Source organism: Tachypleus tridentatus, chromosome 1 (assembly GCF_004210375.1).
Source record: "Tachypleus tridentatus isolate NWPU-2018 chromosome 1, ASM421037v1, whole genome shotgun sequence".
Classification (NCBI taxonomy): Eukaryota; Metazoa; Arthropoda; class Merostomata; order Xiphosura; family Limulidae; genus Tachypleus; species Tachypleus tridentatus.
In genome coordinates this window covers 174,336,907-174,352,016 of record NC_134825.1, presented here as the reverse complement: position 1 = coordinate 174,352,016, position 15,110 = coordinate 174,336,907, and the positions used below count along the sequence as shown (strand labels likewise).

Here is a 15,110-nt window from a genome sequence, read left to right as displayed (position 1 = left end):
AGATACCAGTATTACTAATAAAGCAGAGAACTTTGTCAGACTGAAGACTGTCTGGGCAACATCTGAAAAATGAAAGTTCTTGGTTCTATTCTGTTAAAGTACTAGGTTTGTCTCCAGTGTAAGTGGTCACACCCATGTTACTATTGTTTTCAATGCTTTATCATAAACTGAAAGTTGTACTACTTCATTATATGATCTTTTAAATTAAAATGTTTGCTACAGATACTTAACTGTGTTGTTGTTATCCCACTGCAAAATTATTGGCGTGTCTAAAATATTATCCAGTAAAAATGCTTTGTTTATCCATAGTATGCATTTATTGGTAATAATTTCTCACTATAAGACTTGCACCTGTATGATAACTCCTGGCATGTATCCACTCATGTTTATTCATGTCATAGATTCCCCAAATTTGATTTTCACAACACTTCTTTGATGGTTATTTCCAGTGTGAAATCCATAAAATTTTGATAAGTAATTTTTGATTCTACATACTTTGCCACAAACTAGACTGTTTGGCTGTTATTTCAACACTATTTGATGAATGGTTTCTTCCCAAAGTAACCTCTAATCACAGCCGAGTCACCTACATTGTGTTTCTTATTAGGACTTTTCAAGTGACTAAATGATAAACAGTAAGTTTCCTCCCAGTGAGCATTTGTTTTATATAAAAGTTTAGGTAATTATTCATTCCAAAATTAATAACAGAAACCCGATTTTTTACAAAATTGTTTACACATAATTCCAACGTGAGCTGCTATTACTTCACAAATTTACATTTTCCCCAATGTGGATCCTCAAATATACTTGAAGTTCAGCACCACTAACAAACTTGTATATGCAACCAACATCTGTATTTCTCCACAATGAATATCACCAAAAGCATACTTTCAAAACATATCTGCAAACCTTTTTTTGACACACCATACAAACAGAGGATTTCTCCCCAATGACTGGTCTGTAGTCCTTTTTATTTAAAATGACTTAATTTTAACTTCTATACCATACATTTTACAATTTCCCCTCAGTGTGTCCCCTCTCATGTCTATTAAGTTGGATATTACTTAAGGATTCTGTATCCCTCACTATACAAGGTTTCCTTCCCGAGTGTATCTTCAGGTGTTTTCTAAGCCCACATTTAGTTGAATATTTTTTAATACACACTTTACAATTATAAGGTTTTTCACCAGTGTGAGTCCTCGTGTGTTCTGTTAGGCAATCATTTCTTCTAAATCTTTTACCACACACTAAACAAATGTGTGGTTTCTCCATAGTGTGTATTTTTTGATGAAATTTAAGTTGAGTTTGTGTTCTAAATTGTTTTCCACATACAACACAAATGTATGGTTTCTCTCCAGTGTGTATCCTCATGTGTTCTTCCAGGTGACTGTTTCTCCCAAATTCTCTGCCACACACTACACATCTGTATGGTTTCTCTCCAGTGTGTATTCTATGATGCACTTTAAGATAACTATTTCTTCCAAACTGTTTGCCACAAAATATGCACCCATACAGTTTCTCTTGATTGTGCATCTTCTTGTGTACTTTAAGAAGACTATTAGTTCTAAATAGTTTACTACAGACTACACAACTGTATGGTTTCTCCACAATGTGCATTTTCTCATGTTTTTTTAGTTTATGATTCCTTTCAAACTCCTCACCACACACGATACAACTGTATGGTTTTTCTCCAATATGTGTTCGCACATGTTCTTTTAGGATACTATTTGTAAAGAAAGTTTTATCACACTTAACACACGTGTACAATTTATCTCCACTTTGAGTAATTTTGTCTTTCTTGTCGTACACATTACCACAAGCTGTTTTAACAGATTTGTAATTTTTTTTCTTTTTTAATCGAGATTTCTTTCTTCTAACCTTACACCTAGGAAATTGCATTCGAGGATCTAGAAACACAAAATGGATCTGAATAAGTGTAGTTTTCTATAAGTATATATTAATTTATTGTTGTCCTAAATATTTATAAAGTTTATTAAAAAAATATGGAAAAATATTAAACTTTATAAAATCTGAAAGATACCAAATAAAATGAAATGCTGATGTTCTTAGTAATAAAAACTTTAAACTGATATAACAACTTGCACAACAGATAACAAATGGTGGTTTGCTAGCTTGTATGATTTTTTTTTTCTAGATTCCTTAAAACAGTGAAACAATACAAATGATTGCTTGGTAAAGTTCAAATAAGAACAGTTAAAGGATTTCTACTGGAAAAAACACCTTGTGATTACATAGAAAGTTTCCACATTTTTAGAAGAGAAACAACACTACATTAAACCTAATCTACTCTGCCTTAGTTAACTCTTTTTGTAAGAATAGGTTGAACTGCACATCACAAAACTGAATTGAAAATCTTTATTATCAATGTATACATTATGCCTATTCTGACGCAGTCTTAACTAAGATAATTCAACAAATTAGATTTTGAGTATCTAGAAAATGTTACACGAGACTTTTATAACAGAAAAACAAACTCCAGTGCAGACATATCTGACACAAGCCTATGTGTAACATGAAGTCAATTCTGTATGTAGTTCATACTTACACTATTTTTAATGTTATATTACTGTTTGTACAGCCACATGTTATGTGGTTGACAAATACAGATTTGAAAGATTTATGCTCACCAGACAAAATTTCTAGCTCAGAATTAAGTTGTTCTATTTCTTCTTCTGGTTCTTTTTTTAAACTCATAACATCGAGTTGTGAAGAATCTACATCTCCTTCATCACTCTCACTGAACTTAGAAATAATGCCATCTTGTGGTGAATCAGCAAGTTGCTTCCATTTTACTTGAATAAACATATTCTGAAATAAAAACAAAATTTAATATATCAGTAATAAACAATTAGAACTATTATTAACATACAGAAACACCACAAGTCTCCCCTCAGTTCTCTTATCCTATAACATGATAAAATAAAAACACCACATCTCTCACAGTTCTCTAATTATATAACATGATAGAAACATCACAAGTCTCCCCTCAGTTCTCTAATCCTATAACATGATAAAAACACCACAAGTCTCCCCTCAGTTCTCTAATTATATAACATCATAGAAACACCACAAGTCTCCCCTCAGTTCTCTAATCCTATAGCATAATAAAAACACCACAAGTCTCCCCTCAGTTCTCTAATTATATAACATCATAGAAACACCACAGATCTCCCCGCAGTTCTCTAATCCTATAGCATAATAAAAACACATCTCTCACAGTTCTCTAATTATATAACATCATAGAAACACCACAGGTCTCCCTGCAGTTCTCTAATTCTACAACAAGATAAGTTAGAACAGGTATTTTTGGTTTGAAATAGAATTTGATAAACTTTAATAGCAAGTCAAAAAAGTGGGATGTCTGCAAAAAATTTATAACAGTGTTGAAGACAATGAGTGGAGAAGGTTTACCGTAGGTTCTCGGAACATGCTTCTTTGGAAAACGTTTGTAATTTTCATTGAAAAAAAATTGCAATTTGGAGCAGTTGTTATACATAACAGTGCAATCTCAAAACCATGTAAGAATGTTCTATCAAAATTATCTTGTTACAAAGATTGTACTCTACAACATACCTCAGTTTCCTTTACCTCATCATCATAACAAATCTCTTCTTCTGTTACTTTAAAATCAAAGTTGGAAAGTGAAGATCTTTCTTCTATTAAAGCATTTTCTTCTGTTGCTAGAATAAGTGAAACAGTATTTTTATGCCAACACAATATTACAAATCTTCAATAACAAATGATGCTTCTTCAACAGATAAGCCTAACTTCATCTTTATTTTCCTCAAGTACAATGCCAAACCTGCAACTACATATAACTACAGGATGAGAATTAGAAACATATTACACATTTTCTCACAAAGCAAGACTTTTATACAGTTACATTTATATACATATATTTTGCTGCTGCTTTAAAAAATCTCCCAGAAATATTTAAAACCAATGGGAAAATTACTGGATAAAAAGATCAGTGTTGTTGTAAATAAAAAAACACCTGGTATTAATATTTATCACTCCTGTAATAATACTGACTTTAATAATGTTTCATAAAACTGAACAAAAAACTTTAAAGTATTCTGGACTTTTAAACTAAACAAACAACCCTTTTGCTAGTTTCAATTACTTTTAACAAGCAGAAGGCAAGTGTACTACCCTTCCAACACAATAACATCAAAATTTAAAGCAAAAGCAGTTGTTCTAAACATGTTCCGAGTAAGTAGGAATAAAATAAAGTCAAGTCAGGTTTCAAATGTTTAATTATTATTAACAAGTGAGAGCTGATCAGGGGAAATTACTGAAACCAAAAAAACAAAAACTAATTTGTAATTTTTTATCACACTAGATAACTCCAGCATATTCAGATCAAAATTTATTTTTCCTTAGAGCAATAGGAAAGATGCACTCAATAACAATGGATTCAACAAGATATTGATACAGAGTAGTTCTGAATGCCTGTGAATAACTGAGCTTATGAGAATGAAACAGAGACTAGACTCATGTAGCATACACATGAATGCTCTTTACTGTGTCTACTCTCTCAGAGGGTGAACAGTCAATGTTACTGGACCACAGTTGTGTCTTCACTGAACTTTATTTTGTATAGCAGGCTGTTTTAAATCAATGTTCCTCATTTCAAAACTAATGTAAAATTTGCCAAGAGTGACTAGTGCTATCCAAATGACTTGTGGTCACCAATTACACTGTCTTCAGTGTTCACATTCCTCCAGACTCTCCACCATGTTTCTGTCCTCTTTCTTCTAACGAAGTTTATTGATTGATTGATTGATTTAGTGTTTTATGGCACAAAGCAGCTAGGCTATCTGCACCAAATGTCTGGTAAAAAGGTAAAAATAAATTAAATGTAGTAAAATACATAAAAGGAAATGAAGGTAAAACAAAACATCATTGAAAAACAGAAAAAGTATAAAACCAATGTTGACACCTAGTCTACAATGTTAGGAGAGAAAGCAGAGTAAGACAAGTTGTAAAGGACTTTCTCTAGCAAAATGGTAATGATCATAACCCAACAGGAAGACTTACAGGTAAGTACAAGAACCACCGACAGTCACCTGAAGTTGGTCTTTCCAGTCCTGGTTCCAGTTTATGTGTCAGTATGTCCAGCACTAAAAGGTAAAGTAATAAGAGTGTTAAATGACATGCAGCAAAAGTGTAATAACTACTCGCCAGGACGACTAACAGGTAGTTCAAACAGCAGCGTTAGTCACCTGAAGTTGGCCTTTCCAGTCCTGGTGTCGAGTTATTTAATGTTCTGGCCATTTTCCAATGTCAAATTGAGCGAAAGAGAATGAAACTGTAAAAAAGGAACCACAATTAAAAAGGTGTAATGAATAAATATCCAACACTTAAATGAGATTGAAAAGATTGATGGCCATTATAAAACTAAAAACGTTATCAAGGTGGACAGTGTCACCATCACCAATAACACTGTCCAATGTTACAGACAAACCCTGGGACAGAACATGTTTAAAATAGTGCTATCGTTGAGAGTCGTAACGATGGCAAGAAAGTAAAATGTGGCTTATTGTGATCTCAGTGTTACACAAACTACACATTGGTGCATCAGTTCCAGATAAAAGAAAACGATGAGTTAAAAAACTGTGACCAATGCGTAGTCTAGTAAGAACAACTTCCTCCTTCCGAACCTTACGGAAACTAGATGGCCAAAGCCCAATATAGGGTTTTATTTGAAAAAGCTTGTTGTCGCGTTGCTCACTCCAAGTGGACTGCCAGTTGGCATGGAGCCGAGCCTTGAATACAAGACCATAGTCCATGTACAGAATAGGCACAGTGGTGATAGTGCCGGAGCAGATAGATTTAGCTGCCGTGTATGCAAACTCATTCCCGCGAATACCAACGTGGCCTGGTATCCAGAAAAACTGGATAGAAGTAGCTGTTAATGAGAAACGGGCCAGTCGGTTTTGAATATCAGCGAGAACAGGGTGTGAACCAACGTGTAGCGATTCCAGGGCCAGTATTAGAACTAAGCGAGTCAGTATAAATAGTGCAGTTGGAGTACTGCTCAGCTTCAATATGATCCAGGGCAAGAGATATGGCATACAGTTCAGCAGTGAACACAGAAACTGTAGAGGGGATTCTGCTCGCAACCACCGAACTACAGCAAACCATAGCAGAGCCCACTGAATTACCTGATTTGGAACCATCTGTATCAATAGGAACGGAATGATTGTTTGAAAAATGTTCATTAAATAAAAGACGGTACTTCCAATCTGGAGTATCTGCCTTTTTCAGATGACTGAAAGAAAGGTCACATTTGGGGGCTGTAATAAAACATGGTGGGATGGGCTGACCTGTGGAATCTGCAATGTTATCCAAGGACAGACCCAAGTCATCCAATTGAGCCTGGATGCGAAGGCCAAACAAAGCAATGGCAGATCATCTGTTCTGAAAAGGTACAGCCCACCAAGGAAGGAAAACATATCCCCAGGTGGGATGCTTTGGTAAGGAACGAAGTTTCGAAGAATATAGTAAAGATAGTTGCAAACAGCGAAGGTGCAGAGGAGGTTCATGAGATTCAATGTATAAGTCCTTGGTGATGAATGGGGTCTAGCATCTTTAAGGCCGAGGGTCTGGCAGAGCCATAGACCATTGACCCATAGTTGAGTTTTGATCGAATAAGAGCACGATATACCTTTAACATGGAACATCGATCTGCTCCCCAACTGGTAGTAGAGAGGACACGGAGGATGTTCAGTGCTCTTGTGCATTTGACCCGTAGCTGCTTTAAGTGTGGTATAAAGGTGAGCTTACGGTAAAAAATAAGCCCCAAGAACTTGGTATCAGGGACCACTGGCAGCGAAACTTCACCGATATGAAGTTTAGGATCAGGGTGAATACCCCGTTGGTGGCAAAAGTGCATGCAAATGGTCTTAGAGAGAGAGAAATTAAAGCCGTTTGCTGTAGTCCACTTCAGTACACGATTGAGGACAGTTTGTAGTTGCCGCTTAATATATCTCATGCTCGATGACTGACATGAGATGTGAAAGTCGTCGACATACAGCCCGTTTGCAACAGTGAGAGGGAGTTGTTCAGTGATGGCATTTATCTTTATACTGAAAAGTGTGACACTAAAAACACAGCCCTGAGGGACTTCAAGTTCCTGTACAAAAGAACGGGAAAGTGTCGAACCGACACGAACTTGGAATCTCCTGTCCATTAAAAATTTTTTAATAAACATGGGTAAATGGCCACGTAACCCATATGTATGGAGGTCTCACAAAACGTCATACCTCCATGTTGTGTCATAAGCCTTCTCAATGTCAAAGAATATTGATACAAGATGTTGGCGTTTGAGAAAGGCTTCTCTGACTGACGTTTCAGGTCGAATTAGGTGGTCTGTGGTGGAGTGCTGTCATCGGAACCCACACTGGGTGGGCGAGAGGAGGTTGTTTGATTCGAGGAACCAAACAAGACAAGCATTAACCATCCTTTTTAAGGTCTTACAGAGACAGTTCGTCAAAGCAATTTGACGGTAGTTTGAAGGAATCTTGGGATCTTTCCCTGGCTTAGAGAAAGGTAAAATAATAGCCTGGCACCAGGAATCAGGAAAAACATTCTCCTGCCAGATCCAGTTAAAGACAATTAGAAGGACATCAAGAAAAGCAGGAGATAGATGGTGCAGCATGTCATAGTGTACATCATCAGGTCCAACAGATGTACTGCCAGACCGATGAAGGGACATTTTCAGTTCCACCAGTGTAAAGGGATAATTATAGTCAAAGAGACAGTCAGTTCAAAAGGAAAGAGGTGAACACTCTGTCTGAGTTTTGATGGCCAAGAAGGTGGAGGAACAAGCAGAAGTGCTAGATACCTGGCAAAAGCTTTCACCTAGAGTATCAGTGATGCTCCAGACATCAGCCACCTCCTGACCATCAGAGAGTAAGATCGAGAGGGGGGACAGAATTGTACTGCCCACTGACCTTTCGAATCCTGTCCCATATGACCTTGGAACTGGTGGTAGAAGATATGCTAGTTGTGAACTTAATCCAAGATTCCTTCTGGGTTTGATGTCTCACTCATCGAGCATGTGCACGGGCCCGTTGGAAAGTGATGCGGTTCAAAAGTGTGGGATATCTACGAAAAGTATCCCAGGCCCGTTTATGAGCCTTCCGTGCTAACTGGCAAGCAAGATTCCACCACGGACGAGGATATCGTGGAAAACGTGTCGAGGTGTTAGGAATACACTGAGCAGCTGCTTGTATAATACAGCCAGTTACAGCTGCCACACAGTCATCTATTGATGGCTGATTCACAATGGTAGGATCAAGTTCTGCGAGAGCAGTGAAAGTGGACCAGTCTGCCTGATCCAGCCTCCACTGGGGCACGCGGGTAGGATGGCATCGACCACGGCCAGTCTCTCTCAAAAGTATAGGAAAATGATCACTGCCTAGGGGATAATTGTCAACCCTCCATGAAAAATGGGAGAATAATGAAGGGGAGCAAATTGAGAGATCAGTAGCAGTAAAGAACTAACTAGGTGCATGGAAGAACCAGTATTGAAAAGAGAAAGATTGTGATCAGAGAGCATACGCTCTACAGAGCGACCCCTCCCATCAATAACAGCACTTCCCCAGAGGGGATGATGTCCATTAAAGTCCCCCAGGAGTAGAAAGGGGAGACGGCAACTGTTCAACGAGAGCATCAAGGTCTGATTGATCATATGTCTCTCCAGCAGACAGGTAGAGAGAACAAACAGTGATAATATGACCCAAGGAAACACGGATGGCTATGGCCTCCTAGGGTGTGTTGAGTGACAAAGACAGGATGGGCACATGCTGATCAACCAATAGTGCCACCCCTCCATCTACTCGTCCATCACACAGCCTGTCATTTCTGTACAGAGAAAACTGCCGAATTGTGACTGTATCAGCAGATTTTAGAAATGTTTCTTGTAAGGAAAGACATACAGGATGGTAGGAAGCAATCAGTGTTTTGATATCATCCAGATTAGAATGTAAACCTCGACAGTTCCATTGTATCAAGGTGGCCATTTTTTAATGACGGATAGGCGAAGTGGCTGGAGAACCCTTCTGTTTACGACCACGTCTTTTTCCTTTCTGTCCTTAGTTGGAGGAGGTCTATCAACCTCCATGAATCCTGCCCTGGGTCGAATGGGCAGGTCTTTGTTATTGGAAGGGGATTCCAGTGACTGAGGACGCGAACGAATGATTGTTTTGCCTCCTGGGGTGGGAGAAAAAGATGTATCAGAAGAAATGCCTGTATTTGAAACTGAAGGATGTGGATCTTGAGGTTTGTTGGAATGTATGGGAGGAACAGAGATGGGCGTGAAAGTCGATTCATCAACCTTTTTAACCATAGAGGTCAAAAGGCTTTTGATTTGTTTTGAAAACAATTCTCTTGGAGGCACAGAGAGATCTGTCTGCACTCCCACTGTAGTTGTGGAACAAAGTGCAGTAGCATATGTCCGAGATGGAGTGGCGGGCAGCAATTTCCGAGCCTCAGGATAACTAATGTTATGAGTCGTTTTCAAACGTTGCTCCTCTTTTTCCCCCAACCATTTTGGGCTAGAATGAAATTTAGAGGGGTGAGAACCATTGCAGTTGATGCAATGTGGGTCCATGTCACATTCACAGGCATTGTGGTCCTTGCCACCACAACGAGCACATGTCAGGGAACCACGACATGATGTCTTTGAGTGGCCGAACCTCCGACATTGGAAACATCGGACAGGGTTTGGTATGTATGGCCGTACCCTGCAAATTAGATAACCTGCCTTGATGGTGGCAGGTGCACGTGATGATGTAAATGTCAAAACGAGGGTGTTTGTTGGCAGTGTAACTCCATCTTTGCGAGTGAAGATGCGCCTCACTGCAGAAACTCCTTGAATGGAGAGACCAGCAAGAATCTGACTCGGGGACATTCTTCAAATCCCTCTCAACAATAACTCCTTGTGATGAATTCAAGGTAACATGAGGGGTAACCTCAATAGGTATATCCCCAATTGCCATTGAATTCAAGAGGAGTTCACTGTGGTGGGTTGTGGATGTTTCAACTAATATGTCTCCAGATCGAAGCTTCTTTACTGACTTTGGAGAGCCAGCAAGACCCTCTAGTCCCTTCTGAATAAAAAAGGGGGACAATTGCCCTAAAGGTTTTTCTGAAAGAGAATGTAATATAAGAAAATGAGGTTCATGTGTTACAGATGTTGAAGATTGCTGCTCAGAGTCTTCAAGACGTGGTCGCTTATCTATTGACTGTTTTTTCACTATTTTATTCAAATTTTTTGAAGGAGTATCCATAGGAAAAAAGAAAAATTTTGGTACCCACTGACCCCACTCACCATGAAGCCCTTCAAGACGATGCACTATAATGTCATGTAAGGACAATGCAGCAATGCCAGGGTTTCGTGAGCTATACCCAAACACCAGCATCAGGCACAATGTCTACAACACCCATTGAGAACTTCCAACAGTGGTACTTGGTTGACTCTAGCCCAAGTGGACCAGCTGATTTACCCAAGGGGGGCCACCCAAAGGCTGCTCATCTACAGGAATTCAAGGCCAAAGTGGTGTGTTAGGGTTGGACCCCTCAACCACCAGGATCCTCTCCTTTCCTTCACGGGTCACCACACACGGCAAACACGTAGGTGGATGTTTAGATCTCAGAGAAGATAACCAGACAGAACCTTCCCTGAGAGGTCCCCTCACCACGTACAGGAATCCACACCAAGGGGCTAACAAAGTTTAGGAGTCTTTACCACTTTACAGGTCCTAGCCAGTGGGGAGGTGGACTGTGAAGACATTTTCTTAAATAGTTTACCAAAATAAAGAATTTGTCCATAAATACCATTCAGGGCAGTGCTGTTCTGCTGGTGTGGATGGCATGATATCCTTCACTATAAAGCATACAATAGTCAAGGGAGTGAGACCTCAGTTTTCAGTTCACCCCTTGGATTGGTATCCGTCATTCTACCACCACGTGGATGTGGTTGGTTCCCAGTGGACTGGGTTTTAGATTTAGAGTAGAATCAATCAGCATAAGTCCTCAAAGATGTATTTCAGATGTCTATCTTCTTCTGTAATTTATGCTCCATCTGTGTTGTGGGTCACAGAAGAGGTACTGGGAATTGTTACAGTTCCTTCTCTTCTGCTGTCCCTCAATATATCTTATTCCAAGGATGTTATTATGCATAGGTTGATTCTCGTCAATTTTACTGTTGAAGAAGTTGATTTCTCCATAGTAGACATCTTTTCTCTACCACATGTTAGGGTCCTGGATTAATGAATCATTTTCTATTCTTAACATACACTCTCTTCCATATTCAGGGGGTTTGAGATACCCTCTGCTCTCTTGAACTTGAGGTGAAGATGGCATGATCCTCATCCCACCCCTGTGTGGATGTCAGTGAAATTGGTTTTGGATGTAGTTGACTTATTGAGTGTGGCGCACTGCACCTAGCAACTTTAAACAAGTTGGCACATCCATTATTTATCCCACACCACCCTGATCTGCTGCTCTGTTTTTCCACCCATATATATTTCATATCTTTCTCTGATGGGTGAAGAGTATAACTAGTTCAGAAGTGGAGCCATCTCCCACATCAGATTTTTGAATCTCACTCTCATCTCTAAATGTGTCCTTTGGACAGCTTCAGAAGATGCTTCTTTTCTTCTCTTGCACCAGTCACTCCACCTATTCAACGTAGGATTCTACCTATTTATGTAACTGGAGGTAATGTACTGTACCAGATGTTATAATTTTCCTATAAAAAAACATATATTTTTGACAAGTACTTACCTATACTAACACTTCTCACCCTTTCTCCCCACTGAAAACTGGTGCTGCCATTTCCTGCCATAACTCAAATTGATAACTTGGTAGAATTCAGTGGAGGGTATCATGTGCATCAGGAGAATGTCACATCTTGGTGGAGGTTTGTCATATGATAACATGCATGAGACACACATTGGAATGAATCATTTCCAATGGAGGGGATGGCACAAGGCTGGTGGCATGAGTGAAAAAAATTTTGCATATGGATGGCAACACTGAAAGAGAATAGCAATTTATGTGAGAGGAGATAAGTACCTATCGGATATATATACTCTTCAAAACAAGAAACGCAAAAGGGATATTTTTGTTATTTTAAAGAGAAATATAAGTAATAATGTTACAAGCTCAGAGTATGTGATGTTACACGTGTTAAGGCACTGATTGTCAGACCAAAATGACAATAAAAGTTGTGCACTTTGAAAACGGAGGAAAACAATGGATTTTTTAGCCAAAACGATTCGTGTCCAATAAATTTGTTTGAGAGATCTGCATGTTCTGCAAGTGCAACATGTGCAAAATCCCTATAAAAGTGACGGGTTCTCGGTTTCCATAGCTCAGTGTTAAGCCACCGACACGCATAATACAGTTACTGAGCTGTGAATGTCCACCCAAGCACCATCACAAGGCTATGGAATCGTCACCTACAACATGGATCAACTCGTGACCGTCCACAATCTGGCAGACCTCGTGTGACCACGCCCACACATGATCTCTACATCCGCCACATCACCTTCAGGATAGGATCACCACTGCGGCGTCTACTGCCTCAACCATACCAGGGCTGCGAGGATTTCCGATCAGACCGCTCGCAACCATCTACGAGATGCAGGAATCCGACCTCGGCGCCCAGTTAGAGGTGTCATCCTCACCCAGCAACATCGTCAAGCACAGCTGCAGTGGACTTGGGCACATCAGGTATGGCCTCATCAACAATGGAGGCATGTTTGGTTCAGCGATGAATCCGCGTTTATGCTTAAGTAGGCAGGATGGAAGGACCCGTGTTTACCGCTGTCGGTGAACGTTTTGCAGCAAACTGTGTGCAGAATGTTGACAGATTTGGTGGTGGCAGTGTCATGATGTGGGCTGTCATTGCCTACAATGCCAGAACAGACCTTTTGCACATTCGAGGGAATCTTACGGCTCAACGATACGCCGACGAGATTCTTAGGCCCCATGTGCAACCCATCATGGTGAACGCCAACAACGTTTTCAACATGACAACGCCCGCCCTCACACAGCCCGACTCACCACTGTCTTCTTGAGACACCACAACATCAACGTTCTTCCCTGGTCCTCCAAGATCACCAGATTTAAACCCCATCAACATCTTTGGGACAAGTTGGACCGACGCCTGCGACGGCGACAACCTCAACCGCAGACTCTACCTCAGCTTGCAGCAGCTTTGCAGGCTGAGTGGACAGCCATTCCACAGGATGTGATTCGTCATCTCATCGCCCATGGGCAGAAGATGCCAAGCAGTTATTGATGCTCACGGGGCATACTCATTATTGACGTTGAGTGGACGTTAAACTTCAACTAGTGAGTGGACTTCGCTTTACAGACTTTGGATGTTCAGCAGTGAATGTGCAAAGTTTCACACGTCACACAGAACTACCCGGAATAAACTTGTTAACAATTTGTCTCATATTTTGCCTTTTGCATTTCTTTTTTTGAAGAGTATATTTTCAGTAAAGGAAAATTATAACTTTGTGGTGTTATAAGAAAGCAATAAATCACTTTAAACAAAAAAGGTTTAGAAAATATAAAAAAGATATTTATTAATTTATTTCATTATACAGGTGGTCAATGTTACCTCGGTTATTTTTTACATCACAATATAACAATTAACAAAACAGATTTGTTTTTATATATATCTGAATAACTGGGCAAAATACATCATGCATAAAGGTTGGAACAATTAATGTGTGAGAATGAGAAAATGTACATTAATCATTGTTGTGTATGAAATGAAACTGGAGCTAAATTTTGAAACAAGTCCATGATATCCTACACTTGAAACAGCCATTCACCATCTGCCTCTAATAAAACAGGAAAGAAAAGTAGTAATCAAGTTACTACTAACAAACTGCTAGGAATGATAACTTTAAAGTTTATAAGAATTAGCCAATTGTATTGTTCCTTATGGAGATTTCTAAATCTTATGTGATGTAATAAGCATCCAGAATTTATCTTGAATTCTCTAACACTTAGGGGAAAACAGTGTAATAATGTTTAAATGTTACTTGATGAATGATTATTTAATAAGTTGACAGAAGTTGCGATTGAGTTAAAGAGGATTAATAGGTTTTATTTATTGACTGGGTAAAAAAGAAAATTGATTTGGTCAGCGAAGTTGAATAGTTAGTTAGTGAAGCTGTTACCATGTGATTTGTTGATTGATAACAGTGTGTGTTAGCAAGCCAGTTTTGAGGTGTGCCAGTGGTAACAAGTGAATTTTATCTGCTATACTTTTACCATATGATCAAAAAGAACCTGCACCATGATATAACATGTCACAAAAAATAACTTTAGGAGATAAAAGTTTTACTTACTACATCTGGTTGTGTGTTTCTGTTAACCTATTTACTTTATCACGACTGTATTGACTGTGATTGTCAGTTAAGTATTATTCAAGCTTTTAAGAAACTGTTCCACATAAATCATAAATTTAATAACTGATGGGAAACTAAAGCTCAGCACTGATTTATATCATTTTTTTATATGAAGACTAATTTACTTTACTTTTTTTTTCCATGTGAACTTTTTGTTTGCTGTTGTTGTTTCCATAAGTATTGTTTCATTTGACAAATAACTTTCAATAACATGGAACTGTTAAATCTTGTTGTCACTTGTTTAATTTTTTTTTGTCCAATCTCTCGCTTTTGTCTTCTGTCAAGGGAATGTTTGTACTGGACAACCATAAAGTAAGTATTTCTTGAAGATAAAAAATTAAGTGTGCATAAAGACAGATGGCTAAAAACTTTGGTACACTGTAACAACTAGGTTAAACATTATGGTGTAAGAAGTGATGTATTTCATAAGTTAATAAAATATACAGATAACAAGAGGCTTCAAAGGCTAACTCTTCAACCTTGCAGAATTACAGAAAATGAGTGACAAGAAACAATCTTGTATAGTTAATAAGTTACAAGTTGATAAATACCATATTTAATTTGAGCAGTTTTATTTCAAATGTATTTGTCTGACCTTACAATGATGTTGCTAGCAGCAACCTGTATAGAGCAAAGTATTAAACA

General features: G+C 38.7%; 1 protein-coding gene across 5 annotated transcripts in view; it reads right to left on the bottom strand.

Moving 5' to 3' along the window:
- Positions 1-216: 216 nt before the first annotated feature.
- LOC143230512 (uncharacterized) overlaps positions 217-15,110 on the bottom strand; it is a 75,704-nt gene continuing 60,810 nt past the window's right edge. For 3 of the 5 annotated variants that reach the window (XM_076464257.1, XM_076464266.1, XM_076464275.1), the window contains exons 2-5: positions 11,818-12,068; positions 3,595-3,701; positions 2,649-2,829; positions 219-1,907 (exon numbers count right to left, since the gene is read on the bottom strand). In XM_076464257.1, the coding sequence (XP_076320372.1) occupies positions 1,012-1,907; positions 2,649-2,829; positions 3,595-3,701; positions 11,818-11,878 (1,245 nt within the window). In that variant the 5' untranslated portion in view covers positions 11,879-12,068 and the 3' untranslated portion in view covers positions 219-1,011. Of the gene's footprint in view, positions 1,908-2,648; positions 2,830-3,594; positions 3,702-11,817; positions 12,069-15,110 lie in introns of all 5 variants that reach the window. The other 2 variants (XM_076464285.1, XM_076464303.1) reach the window with 2 other exon arrangements.